A 13688-nucleotide genomic window follows, 5' to 3' on the forward strand; every position below is an offset into this window, starting at 1 on the left:
TTTACTACCTTTGTGGGGGCCAATTTTATCACTGAGAAGTGACAACCGACAACTAATCCAATTCCATAAATAATAACCAATGCCCTATGTTGGTTGAACCCATAAATAAGAAAGAAGAAGAACTTCAATTTGGCATCGGGCTACTGGGGATACCAATAGGGTTGGAAGGCTGAAAGAGGAGATAAGGTGGGAGAGAGATCAGTCAAGAGTCGGAGACGCTGGATCATTATTGGAGAAAAAAGGAAAAAACTGTAAAGAGAAATTATCATTTTTTAAACTTTGGATAAAAAAAAATTACAAGTTTTTAAATCAAGGGTAAGAAAATATTATAAAGCTTTAATTTTTTTTAATTTTTAATAAATAATAATTTTACCTATAACTCTAACTAAGATTTTTAATAGAAATTGTCTCATAGATGAATATTTAGATTTTAAAAAAATTTGAAATTTCACTATACCTTGGATGGAAATAAGTCTTTTGGCCTTATAATAATTTAAATCTTTTAAGGTAATTTCAATATTGAAAGCTCTAGAAAATATGTAGGGAGAAAACAAATTAGAAATATATCTATTTTTGTTCCTGTTTGCATCCCCAATAATAGGGTTTCAGTTATCTTTATCCCTCTTATTATTTTTATCGGAGAATCCTCTTCCCTTTTAAAGAAGAGCATACTGAGATCTAATTTAATGAACTGAATTACCATTTGTACTGAATATCACTTTCATAGGTTATTTATAATATTTGAATTGTAAACAATTATTCTATACCATAGATTAGGATCCATAAATAAGCTCCATAATTGGGAAATTACATACAAAATCATTATTAAATTGAATGATTAAGGCCAACTTGTGATTTTCGCTTTCAATAAGACTGAGTATCCTCTAGACACTCAACCCATCTTTGAAAGAATGAGCATACATACAAATACAAATTAGAGTGTAGTGTATGTTGTATTATAACTTATAATCAACATCAGAATCATTTTGGATACTTGATTTTAGACAATTGTATTGTCCCATCTCATCATGTTCCAATGCCTAGCTTTCATTATCTTAACAACCATGAAAGGCCCTCATTTGTGCACCTTTCTTGATGTGATTCATCCATTTGAATACCACAAATTGGTTCGTATTTATGTGGCTCACCCTAACATTGGGGTCTTAATCTCTTTTACTAACCCATTGAGTTCATTCATTGTCGAAATAAACTTGACATTGACTTATCATTCTCACCCAATCCTTGATTGGCCCCCGGGGCCTATTGGTCCAAGAATTAACAATTTCTTTTTCTATATTCATTTCTTGTTGGCATTGTCTATTTTTTTTTTTTTTAGTAATAAAAAAATTTTATTTAAGTAGGATTATCTTTTTTAAATTGAATTGATCACATCAAATAGGTAAAACTGTAAGTCTAGTAATCAGTCTCATAACTATCGTACTAATTAAATTATATACTCACACTTAAGAATTTTATTTTTTTTCTACTTAAACTATTTTATCGGTAAGTAATGTCTAACTTTTTTTGAAATTTTGACAATTTTTTTAGAAAATTTTCTTTATTTGTTTTAGAAGGAAAAGAAAAAAAAAGAAATTTGATGGAAATTTATGATGGTTTGTTTGTGTGGATGAGGAATTCATGGAAAATCACAATTTGGAGCTTATAATTTTTAGTAAAATTTCTATGAATGTGCTGCGGAAGTTGTACCCATTATTAGAAAGTTTTCTACTATTGTTGAAACGTATAATAAAGAAGTATAAATAAGGCACATGGGGCATTGTATTGGCATACATACAGACTGCCAAAAGACCAGAAATAAAGCTGTTTTTCAGAACTAACTTTTACTGCCAGAGGATATTGGCCTGTGGTCTTTTATTTCCCTTCAATTTTTTCACTCAAAGCACTCTGGTTTTCAGTTTTCAAATCTGATTTTTTGCAGTGGATGACAACCGGGTAATTTGCCCACACAGGATAGAGGTGATGCCTAAGCATATGAACATGTGTTTGAAACCTATCGCAGATATATTAAAATTAAAATTAAAATTTTAATTTATTTGATATAATAGTTATTACTCTGATAATTGATCTAAGATTTTATCTATTTGATTTAATTAATTATACCCAAAAGAAATTTTATTTATTTAATCTCTTCTTGTATGGTAAAGATGTCTGAGACTGCGGAACCAGTAACTTGCAAGTTACTGGGTCGATGGCCCAACTGAAGACGCCCATGAAACTTGGGTGTGGTTCTATGTTTCTGTAAGGATTTCCTCCCAAACATGAATATCTTCATAAATCTCGCACCAATCGTTGCGTTCGGCCAATTTTTCATGTATTACAGCTTCCTCATAAGGCTCGCATGAGTAATTTTGGCCCTCCATATTCGAGGAAATGACAAAGTACCACCTGACATTTGCTATAACAATGTTTTTCACCTACAAACGGATAAAATCCCTTGTCATAAAAAAAAAAAGATTTAAAAAATCCATTTTTCATCTACCTATCAAAGTTAGATAAGTTTTTACAATTAAAATATATTTTTGTTATTTTTACAAAATATAATGAGTATCATATCACTTACAACTCTAATAAGATACATTTATGGGTCAAATTGAATTATATTTAATATGACTTACCAAGCTCACGGGTTGTGTCAACCACACACTAAAGAGCAAAGCCTCAAAAGACTTTTAGCAAAGTGGCCCACCATGTTATATAATTTTTTTATTTAAAAAAAATTGATTGATTTTCCAATAGTTTAATGGGTTGTGTAGGGCCAACCAACAAATCTTACAAAGGCTCCTGACAAGGCCATCACAACCTTGGGTCATACTTTTTTTTAAGGATGTCTCTATCCTTAATAAAAAAATGAAATTACTTTTGACCCTAATTACTTTATATATTTTTTTCCTTTTGTTTTTCTTTCTTATTATTTAGATGTGAAAAAACACTCAAGGAGAGCCAATGAATTTGGAAGAGGCAGCTTGTAAATTTGAGATGTGAGTTGCAGGTTGGAGGGTTTGTGCATAAAACATGGTTAAACCCTTATCACCAATAGAACCATCTTCTTTCACATCGTTTTTCAACGAAGATATAACATTTTTAATTCAACAACAAGAAGAAGAAATTGGCCATAACATTGCCCATTATGTAAGTCAAGTTTTATACATCATTTGTCTCCATTTCTCCGTATCGAATAAACCATTATTCTATTGTTTTTTATTTTTGATAAACTTTACATGGAAAAATAAATTGGAGCTTGAAGAATAAAGAAAGAGGCAATCTAGAATGATATTATCAACTACTCAAAAAGTGGCTCTCAAAAAGTTAAGAGAAATGAATGAAAAGATTCAAATAATCATGATCAATTGGCTTTTTAAGAATGAGTGAAATCCCCTTATACATTGAGAATCAAATGTGGAAGGATTTGACATAAAACAATAAGGTCACAACAAACTTTTTATATCATCTGATGGTTTGGTTGAATTAATTTTAGATGGAGAACGATGATTTGTTGTGAATAAGTTTTTCTTCTTTTCTCGTAGATTTCATAAGATAGGGATGACAATGAGGAGAGATAGAGAAGTGATTGATATCTCCGTCTTCGTAGGAAAAAATCTCCTCCTGTATCTTTTAAATATATTAAATAATAAAATTTAGTAAAATTAAAACTAACTCATTATTTCAAAACATATATTAATCATCTTAATATATACAACAAAAACATGAATAAATTTGAAAAACATAAATAATTTAAAATTATAAAAATATAGTAGTATTTTAAGAAAAAATATTAATATAAATAGGCAAAGACAGAGACAGGAACGAAGATAGGAGCGGAGCAAATAAAGGGTATTTATATTCCCATCCCCGTTCTCGTCTTTGTCCCCATCTTTTTTCCTATTTCTATTAAGAAATTTCTTTTCTGTTAGTGTTGAAGAGGGTCAAAGGTCTTAAATTCAAAGTAAAATTATCATTTCTATCATCATGTCAATTGCCACATTCCAAACATAGACAAGATTGATTTATTAAAAAGTCAAACGACTAAATTGAACCTAACTTGACTTGATATCGATTCTTTTATAGATGAAAGGTGATGATGCAAAGGTCATGACAATTAAGGAACTTTTAATATTTTTACTTATTTTTAATTTTATAATTATTAACCAAAGGTAGATAAAAAATATTACAAAATTTTTCTATCAAAAAAATTATAGACTTTGTTAAGGAAGGTGGAAAAATAAACCTTTCAAATTTAAAAGATGTTAAGTGTCATTTTATGAAATTGTAAGTGGAAAATAGTTTTTTGACCTCCATATGGTAAAGTTTTTTCCTACATTTCTTGCTAGCTTAGGCAATAGAAACTATAACACTAACACGACCTTAAAAGATAACAAAATTGCCTTAAGAGAGTGTTCGGTTTAAAATAAATTTTTATTACCTGATACCCTATTTTTATTTTAATATTATCTTATTTCAAATAATCTTCTGTTATCATTATAAATGATATAATAAATAATATAAAAGTTGATATGATTATTATTTTTATCATAAATATTAAAAAATTATTAAGATAATTATAATTTTATAACAAATTTACCCTTATTTATTAAAATTTTAGAATAAATATACTTTTATTTTTAATTAAAATAACAAATCATATAAAGAAGATTTCATAAGGAGAAAAAATGAAAATAACAATTTAATTGGTAAATTTAAGATTTGACATTATTGAAAAAATCCCAACATATTATTAACATGAAAAATGATGCAAAAAATGTATGAAATAAATATTTTAACATAAGTCAGGTTAATTTAATCATAGACTATATTGATTTATATCTAATAATATTTTATAAATATTTTAATAAAATAATAAATTATTAACATTTTATTATTATTAATCCAACATAATAATTATTTATATAAATCAAATTATCTATTTTAAAATAATTTAACTTTACAATAATATTTTATTTTTAATAATAAAATATTATTTAAATCAAAATAATTATTAGGACAGTCCATAATATTTTACTATTAATTTTTTTTTGGGTTAAATTAAGTAATTTTGTTATCATAAATATCACTTAACTTCCTCTACTAATGTGCCATCACCATGCTAATTAATTTCTATATTAATTGTTCATCCATGTACATAATATATAATAAATCCCATCATGCGATTTCTTATGAAAAGTAAGAAAACAATGATTTAACTAAAAATAATGTATTAGAATCATAATGACATAAATTGATTTATAATTAAAAAATAATATATTGATTTATAATTAAAAAATAATATATTATAAACCTCTTAATTAAACATAATAATAATTTCTTAGATAATTTATTTTTATAATAATGTTTTATTTAATAATAAAAAATAATAATTTATCTTTAAAATAATTTTTTATTTTTTATAATAAAGAATTATTTGAGGCAATGCAATGCATCAAAAGAGCTGAAAATTCAAGTAGATAAACCACGCTAGCATAAAAAGAGTGATACAACTAGCAATGACTATAACAGGAGACCGCAAGGCGTAATCTAATTCTAGTTGGGCCTCACTTTTTGTGGTTCAATAGCATGGCTCGAAGATCCGCTGGATCAATTTCGGCCGAGCATTTTTCGGGCCTATAGTAACCCGTTACAGGGTCCGGGGCCCAAGTCGTAGAGGCCCCACCCTCTTCTTGCATCACGGTCCGCCCGTTCATTTTCTCCATCAGACCACTCCTACACCCTCCCCTGCCAGACACCGACTCATTTGCCGCCGCCGCAGCATAACCTCTCCTGTTCATCACCACCACAACCACTGTTAATTTCACAATACATCACGCGTCCATTTATACAAAATATTTAAATATACAATAAACCAATACATATATAAATAATATATATAATTTTATATATAAATAATATACATAAACAATAATCTCTCACTATATGATTAAGCCTAATTTAAACCTCTCCAAATAACTTCTTTGAAAATTTCCCTTAAATACATGGTAACATGCTGCACAAATATTTATGACGCTAACTTAATCTATAAGTAAAGCAAGCTTAAAAGCAATTTAATTGATTATTTGCCACTAATCACAGTCGACTTATAAGCAGTGAGGATATATGTCCATGCTTCTGCAACTGTTTTGATTGTTAAACATTCTAATCACCTACAGTGTTAAATAAAATTTACAAATTTTTTTCAACTTTATTTTTTAAGGAGTAAATCTTATTTGAGTCGAACTGATACTACTAAGTTCAACCGATGACACCAAACTCCCTAGATCCAGTGACCAGCCCACCCAAACCTCTTGATTCCAGGTACCCTGTGACTCAAACTACCCACTTTGTAACTTCCCAAGATGATCCTAAGTTTAAATTTTACGTTAGAGTTTTAGTTCAGCTCTTATATCTTATTTGAACGAAAATTATTCTCGGGAAGAAAAAAACATACATAATAAGAAAAGAGTGAAGTTTTCTTTTTTTTTGAACTAAAAGAAGAGGAAATAACAACTGGGAAGGTTTTGGGGGCAGTAGACGCACCTGGTGATAGAGAGGGAGAGACGATCAGCAACAGAAGCAATAAGAAGCTTAGCCTGAGAGAGAGAAGGAGCCATCTCTTATTCAGTAAGTAGCTATATATCTAAAACAGCAGGACTGATATAATATTAATATATATTTATATGGGATATAGCTACTGCAGAAGCAAATGCTTCCTTGGAGTGGATGATCTGAAGAAGAAGACAACTCCTGCAGCAGCTAGCGCCTGACTAGGATGCCGCTTCTCTACTCCAACATATATATAGAGGAGCGGAGCTAGGGTTTGTATGTCAACTGTCGCGCATATTTAGAAAATGAGAATTTAGACGAGGCAACTAGTTGGGTCGGGCTGGGCCTTTAATAAAGATATTTTTATGAGAAAAAAAATCTCCATTAATACAAAGAGATGACCCTTAATTCGGCATTAATGATTGCCATCAATACGTGGCACACGGTTAGCCGCTAAATGCTGCTCCACGTTTACAAGAGACAAACCATTTTGGACGGTCCACAAATCCGGCATTGATTTAGGAGGGTCCATGCATTTTTGACTTTGTTAGGTAGATAGTGGTGGGTGCAATCTCGACCGCCAGGTGGCGCATACCACGCTGACCTTCTTCCAAGTTGAAACTGGTCAGGTTTACCCATTAACAGTGAGCTGCGCACTCTCAAAAATAATCTGAGTGACAAATTGCAAATGTCATGCTCATCAAATCAAAGAGTATAAATTACAAATTTATTGATTGATAATTATTGTAGGCAAACTGCGTATTATATTATACATGAAAATTTTAACTTTTTGTATAATAGATTATATTATATTATATAATATGCTTTTTAATAAAATAAAACATGAATAAAAACAATAGAAAATTTTAAAATAATGCTATGTATACATACCATCAAAGAAAATAACTGAATATATATATAATATATCATTATATAATTATATATTATTTTATTTTAAATTTAAAATAAACTAATTATATATGACATATTATTTATGTATCTAATTATGACTTAAAAAATAAATATATATATTTTTATTAAAAAATTAATTACTACATCATCTTCTTTAAATAGATTATACTCTCTAAAAATTTAAAATTTTTTAAATATACCTCTATTATGTCATAATTTCTCTATAAAAGTGTATTGATAATATGTATTGTATTTTAATGTATTGTATTAATTCGATATTCTTTATGATACATATCATTTTTCAGTTATATTTATCATATCATATGATATATATCATATATTATATGATACTAATAGTTATACTAGTAAAATATTAATATCAAACTCTTGATTTTTTTAATACAATAGTTATAAAACCGATCATTAAATATAATTTGACTTTTTTAGTTATATTTATCACATCACTCTTGACGTTATAAAAGAATTATTAGAGCATCTGGTTAAACAAAAAAAGTGAGCAATTTGAGTATTTGTATGTGGTAGAGGCCTCAAAACCTCTTATTATTTGCTTATTCATAGTTATAAATATGATAGTCGAATCACATATTATATCATATGTCAAAATATCAAATTTTCTATATCATATATTATATCTTATTATAGGATACACCTTTAAAAAAAATATTAATAGAATAATAAAAAATCTAATCATGAATATATCATCATTTTGAAAAATATCATAAATATTCCTCAAAATTCAAAATTTTCTGTATATATTTATTTTTTTTAAAAAAGTATATTGATTTGTATTTGTAGAGAAAATGAAAATGTAATAGAGGTGAATATAAGAAATTTTAAATTTTCAGAGGTATTTGTTATACGTATCATTTTAGAGAAAATAAATTTATATCATATAATATGTCTACTGTATATCACATCAATTCGAAATATTTTAAGATAGATATTATTTTTTATCTGTATCGTATTGTACGATTCTTCTGACCTTGGTTACAAAAACTCAGTTTTCATGAAAGGATTTGGAACATGATGAACATGCTATATGCAGAAAGAAACTTGGATGTTTGAATGGCATTTAGGTTCTAATACTGTATGTAGTCTATTATTTTTTTGTGAATTCAACATTGTTTTGATTTAGTCCCAACAAATATACTTGAAAAAATCATATAAATAGAAAAGACTAAAGGACTAGAAGTCTTGGATCTCTCATAACGACCTTATTTATATAAAGCAGAAGTGGCGATTCAATATTCATTGCTATCGTTCTCAAATTCTGGGGATGAATTGGAAGCCTGCTGGAACGATGTTTGTGATGTTGAGGAAGCCAAGAAGAGTATTTCCGATGGATAGTAAAGGCGACAGCAGCGTCCCAACGCTCGGCAGCTTGGCATCACAGCTTGCTAGAGGCGTCTTAACCTCCAGGTTGCAGTTGGTTAATAGTGTAGAAAGCAAAAATTGAAGAGGGTCCAAAACCATTAAAAATAATCCAGCCCCATTGGTTGTTGCAGTCGAAACAACATTTTCTCCACATTTCAATTGCACACCAGCATCTAAAACAACATATTACACAGCAGTTTCATTAGTTACCTGAAATGCTTATACAATTACAAGAAATATAAGCAACTTACTGGGGAAAACTGGGGTTGCTGAGCCATTGACTCCAACATTGCCATTGGGAGTGCAATAGAGAGTCCCTTGAATATAGATCAAATTTACTAGGCTGCTTATGATCCCCAGTTGGGCATCAACCATAGGGGCTATCGCTGCAGCAACGACAAGGGAAACGAAGAGAAGTGATTTCAAGGCCATGGCTACTGATTTGCATACAGAATGCTGTACTTTAAGAGGGTGGCAAGTTGCAGAGGAATTTTAAGACGTCATTACTTGCTGCAGCACTCAAGAAATTATAATTACAACATTTTATGTTTGTCATGAAAGTGTAGCTACAGCAGGCGTGCCACTCTTTGTGGGCTTCACCTAAAGAGTCTTGTGTGTCTTATATGGAACAGTTTGACGCATATATAGGAGGGAATCGTATATGCATGAATGGTCAAGTATATTTTTTTATTCCTACATGAAGATTTGGCCTTGAAACAAAATCCTTTGAAATTTCTACTTTTATTCACAGAGACTTAGCGGCGAGGATGGTCCTAGTTTGGTCCACATATAGCTCTAGTTAAGCCCGTTTTCTAGCCTTCTGACTCACTGGGATTGAATTTTTTTTTATTTTTGGGTAATTAAGTATATATTGCACAAACACATGCCAAAAGGCAATACAACCAAAGCTCATCCTCAGAAAAAGAGGATGGCGAAAGCTCTAGCATACAAGGAAGCTACTCAAAGACATATCCAATAATTTTAACAGCCCAACTCAATTCGAAATCCAAAGTCTCTAGTGCACATGTTCAATTTTAGCTCAACCCTAACCAGGCAACAACACACATTAACAGGAACTAGCACAAGTCAAGAGAACATGACGCACGCAGTCCACAGGGAGCCCAGCATCCAACATGAATCTGAACAGAGCTCATCACCAGGCTTTCCGTTATGCTGCTCCCACAGGCAGCCCCAAGAGCAGCCACCTCAACACCAGCATTCAAGAGGGACAACATTGCTCTACAGTATCAGTATCCTTCTTCATTCCAACCCATCATGGAGCAGCAAAGTGAAACTTGGGAATGAACTCGCCAGATGCTAGTTGTGATAGCAATTCTCTTGCTCTGTTTAGTTAATAAAACTGACCGAGTTTTTCCTATACAAATAATTAATGAAATTCATAATTTTTGAAGTCGAATGAAAAATTATAATTGTCAGTTTAAATATGAAAAAACCAAAGATTTACCTGTATATTTATGGTGTGTACTGGCCGGCCTCAAAAGAGACTCTGAATTTTGATTACACAAAAAATAGTCCAATCGCAAATGTACCTATTCTGTCCTGTGATGGTGTTTGTTGTGTCTTTAATTGTGAAGAGAATAAAGAAGTTTCAAAGAGTTTAGGGTCTCGGGTTATACCGGTTGATCATAAATTGTAAGTTACTGTTATGTTGACATTACCATAATCAGATTACAATAGAAAACTTGGGACTTTTCAGGTAACTATTTGTTGCAAACTGTGTGATTCCTTTTGGCTACGTGTTCATGTTTCAATCAAGTTAATATTCTTTAATTAGTCAATAGGTTATGACTTTGTAGTTTGCTTTGTTTTATGCAACAACATTTGCCATTGTTTGAACAACTAACTTGCACAATTTTTTTTTGAATTTAAGCATAATCATATAAGGAAACTAATTTATTTGAGTGAAGGAATTTTGAATTCCCTAATAATCAATAGATGCTTTAGATGTATCATGTGTTCAAGATATTCTAGTATATCTTAAGCTCTGTTGCATTTCTATTTGTGAATTAAAAGTGATATTTTCTACTGTAAGTTGCAGCAATATCATACTATAACCAAAAGATTGAGACATTATTTCCTTTTAGAGGATAAAGAAGCCTTAGAGAACTATTTTAATAATGTGATATTGCTCTAATTCTAAAAGAATTATTCCCTGGATTCTTAATTAAAACCATTTTTCCTCTCCTTGTCTCAGTGAAGTTTACTGGTTTTAGGTTGAAATTGATAAATGTTATGTAATGAGAATGAATGCTAGATTATGAACTTCTGCCCAATGACAATAAGCCTTGGTTGTTGCAAAGATTAGCTAGAACTTCTGAAGAGAAAGTGTGATTTATCTGAACAACAAAAATGATGGATCTTAATACCAAATCACAACATTTCGACAACTAGACAATGTGAACTTAAATCGCTGGTTGCTTTTTTGTAAAGAAAAACAAATACCAACTGTCCTTTTGTCTGATGTAGAGCCAAACATCGCCTTTGGGGTGGTTTTTCAGGTGGGAGAAAAGGTAGACGTGGCTAGAGTATGAGCCGGTCGTGAAGTAATTGTGGTGGGTTCTTAAATATGTTTCTAATTTTGGTTAGTTTATTGATTAAGAATCATGTAAAATGTATTACTTGTCTTATGTGCAAAATGCATTGCTTTTATTTTGTTAAATTTCGCACATGGGGAAATTTTCTTTTCCAGGGGATTTATCATCTTTGCAACAGGTTTTTGGCAACTCCTTAGTGCTTGGATAATAACACTGACAGCCTTCATGTTCGTGAGAATCTTGCCGTGAAGAGCTTGTTGCCTTTTCTTCCATGGATCTTGTTTTTGCTTGTACTTCATATAAAAATTGCTTTATCATTCATTTGCTATACTGTTAATTAAGTTGCTTTTCTAGTAGCCAATGTTTGTGTCTTCTTGTATTGATTTTGCATCAAGCTGTTTGATATTCATTCATAGCTTGATACAATCAAGTTGGTTCATGAATCTGGTAAGTTTTTAATGGTAAAAGATTTAGTTTCCTAATGAGTTTTCAAATATCAATCATGTGATACATGTTAACATGCAGGGTAGAAAAGAGGTTTGAAGGTTTTGTTCAACTGTAGTGTTTCCATATTGGATTTCAATTAAACGTTCACATTTTTCTTTATATTTTCCTGAACATGGATTCACAGATGTACCACATTATCCTATCAACAATAATACTACTACTTACAATTTTAGTTTGACAGTATTTTAAAGGTCAATTTTTGCTTTTTGATTGATCATTCTTGCATATTACAGACAATGTCAGTACTCTGACCTTTTTTGCATTGCATTTTGACAGAGTTAGATTTAGTGGGTGTAGTTAGAAGGTAATAATGCAAATGATGTTGATACAATCATGCTTGACGAGGATGGTGGTGTCTTTGAGACAAATGCCACAAATATTGTAAGCCTACATTTACGTTAAAGTTTTTGATTTTGGACCTACTTGTAAGGGAGGTTAAGGTTCTTGTTGCTAAACCATACTATGAATCCATTTCTAGCTTTATCTTTCTATTTACATTTACTTTTCTTGTTACACCAGTCATTTTGTGTTTATACCTCTCAGCAAAATGAAGTTGCCGAATATAAGAATAAACATCTCATCAAGACTGCTTGTACCTTTCCTATACATAATAATTAGGGATGACAACGGGGAGGGGTGAGGAAGGGATATCAATCCCCGTTCCCGTCCCTGTAAGGGATATTAATTCTCGTCCCCGTCTCTGTAGGGGATATTAATCCTCATCCCTAGCTTGTCCTTGTTACAGGGATAATAAAGAATTTTCATCCCTTCCCCATCCCCTCCTCGTCCCTACGGAAAAAAATCTCCTTCCCGTCCCCATGGTCAAAAATCCTCTTCCCATTACTATTCCCATATTTGCAGGGAAAAATCCCCTTCTTGTACCTACAAATATAAATTTCAATTCTTTCCTGTTTTTTAATAAATAAAATAAATCATATTTTTCCAAAATATCACTTGTTACAAGAGCTACAAAATATTCGCTTGTTACTTTAGTTCAAATACAAAGTTTTCTTTAAAAAAAAAAATCAATAGTATTCACAAAATCTAACAATATGCAATAATCAATCTCTTTATTAATTCTTCATGTTCATACAAAGCAACATTTTAACAACTAACTTGTAATAATCAATTTCAAAAGCAAAATTAATTTAAAAGTAATATATATAGGAAATATTAGCGAATTTATAATTAAAAATATAAAACTAATTGAAATATTGAAAAATCGAAATTCACTTACATGCCAAACATTAAGGTTGGACAATGAAACTCAAGTTCATGTCATCAATTATCAACTACAACACATGCAAAAATAGTTAATAAATTCTTATAATATTTTAAAAACCATGCTTCATATTTCACTTGAAAATAAAATTAATTATTTGATTTGATTAGAGAGATTAATGAAAATATTTACTATCTTTTTAATCATTATCATCGTAGATTGTTGAACAAGACTTTTTACCTTTCAAGAAAATTAAAAAAGAGTAAAGATTAACAAAATTTAATAATTATTACTTTATATTAAAATAGATAAAAAATTATTTTATTACCTTTTAAATCAACCCATAACCAATTTTGATAATACATTAATGCCTTTAATGTACCTGAATGAAGTCTATTGTGATGTGGACTTACTACTTTTCTAGTAGTGCTAAATGCAAACTTAGAAGCAATTTTAGAGACTGGAATAACAAGAATATCTCTAGCAATCCTCTGCAAGGTTTGATATTGAGGCCCATTTAACTTCCACCAAGTTAATATATCAAA

The 13688-nt window shown here is 30.3% G+C and overlaps 2 protein-coding genes and 1 long non-coding RNA gene across 3 annotated transcripts; 1 reads left to right on the forward strand and 2 right to left on the reverse strand.

Annotated features, from left to right (window-relative positions):
* Positions 1–5459: 5459 nt before the first annotated feature.
* LOC123210433 (late embryogenesis abundant protein Lea5-like) lies at positions 5460–6886 on the reverse strand. Its single transcript, XM_044628782.1, has 2 exons — positions 6547–6886; positions 5460–5793 (listed from the first exon to the last, which is right to left on the reverse strand). The coding sequence occupies exons 1-2, from the start codon at positions 6618–6620 to the stop codon at positions 5568–5570; spliced, it is 300 nt and encodes a 99-aa protein (XP_044484717.1). The 5' UTR covers positions 6621–6886; the 3' UTR covers positions 5460–5567.
* Positions 6887–8560: 1674 nt separating this feature from the next.
* LOC123212399 (phylloplanin-like) lies at positions 8561–9454 on the reverse strand. Its single transcript, XM_044631521.1, has 2 exons — positions 9111–9454; positions 8561–9032 (listed from the first exon to the last, which is right to left on the reverse strand). Exons 1-2 carry the CDS (start codon positions 9289–9291, stop codon positions 8749–8751), a joined length of 465 nt encoding a protein of 154 aa, XP_044487456.1. The 5' UTR covers positions 9292–9454; the 3' UTR covers positions 8561–8748.
* Positions 9455–11371: 1917 nt separating this feature from the next.
* Positions 11372–11773, forward strand: LOC123212400. The gene is made up of 2 exons (XR_006501541.1): positions 11372–11432; positions 11593–11773. It is a non-coding gene; the product is annotated as an uncharacterized LOC123212400 (long non-coding RNA).
* Positions 11774–13688: the final 1915 nt, after the last annotated feature.

The sequence above is a fragment of the Mangifera indica genome, chromosome 3 (genome assembly GCF_011075055.1).
Source record: "Mangifera indica cultivar Alphonso chromosome 3, CATAS_Mindica_2.1, whole genome shotgun sequence".
NCBI classification, from domain to species: domain Eukaryota; kingdom Viridiplantae; phylum Streptophyta; class Magnoliopsida; order Sapindales; family Anacardiaceae; genus Mangifera; species Mangifera indica.

Coding starts and splice junctions, on each gene's coding strand:
- LOC123210433 (XM_044628782.1), bottom strand. CDS start 6,620: ATGGCTCCTTCTCTCTCTCAGGCTAAGCTTCTTATTGCTTCTGTTGCT. Junction 5,794..6,546: donor CTCTCCCTCTCTATCACCAG/GTGCGTCTACTG, acceptor GGTGATGAACAG/GAGAGGTTATGCTGCGGCGG.
- LOC123212399 (XM_044631521.1), bottom strand. CDS start 9,291: ATGGCCTTGAAATCACTTCTCTTCGTTTCCCTTGTCGTTGCTGCAGCG. Junction 9,033..9,110: donor AGCAACCCCAGTTTTCCCCA/GTAAGTTGCTTA, acceptor ATGTTGTTTTAG/ATGCTGGTGTGCAATTGAAA.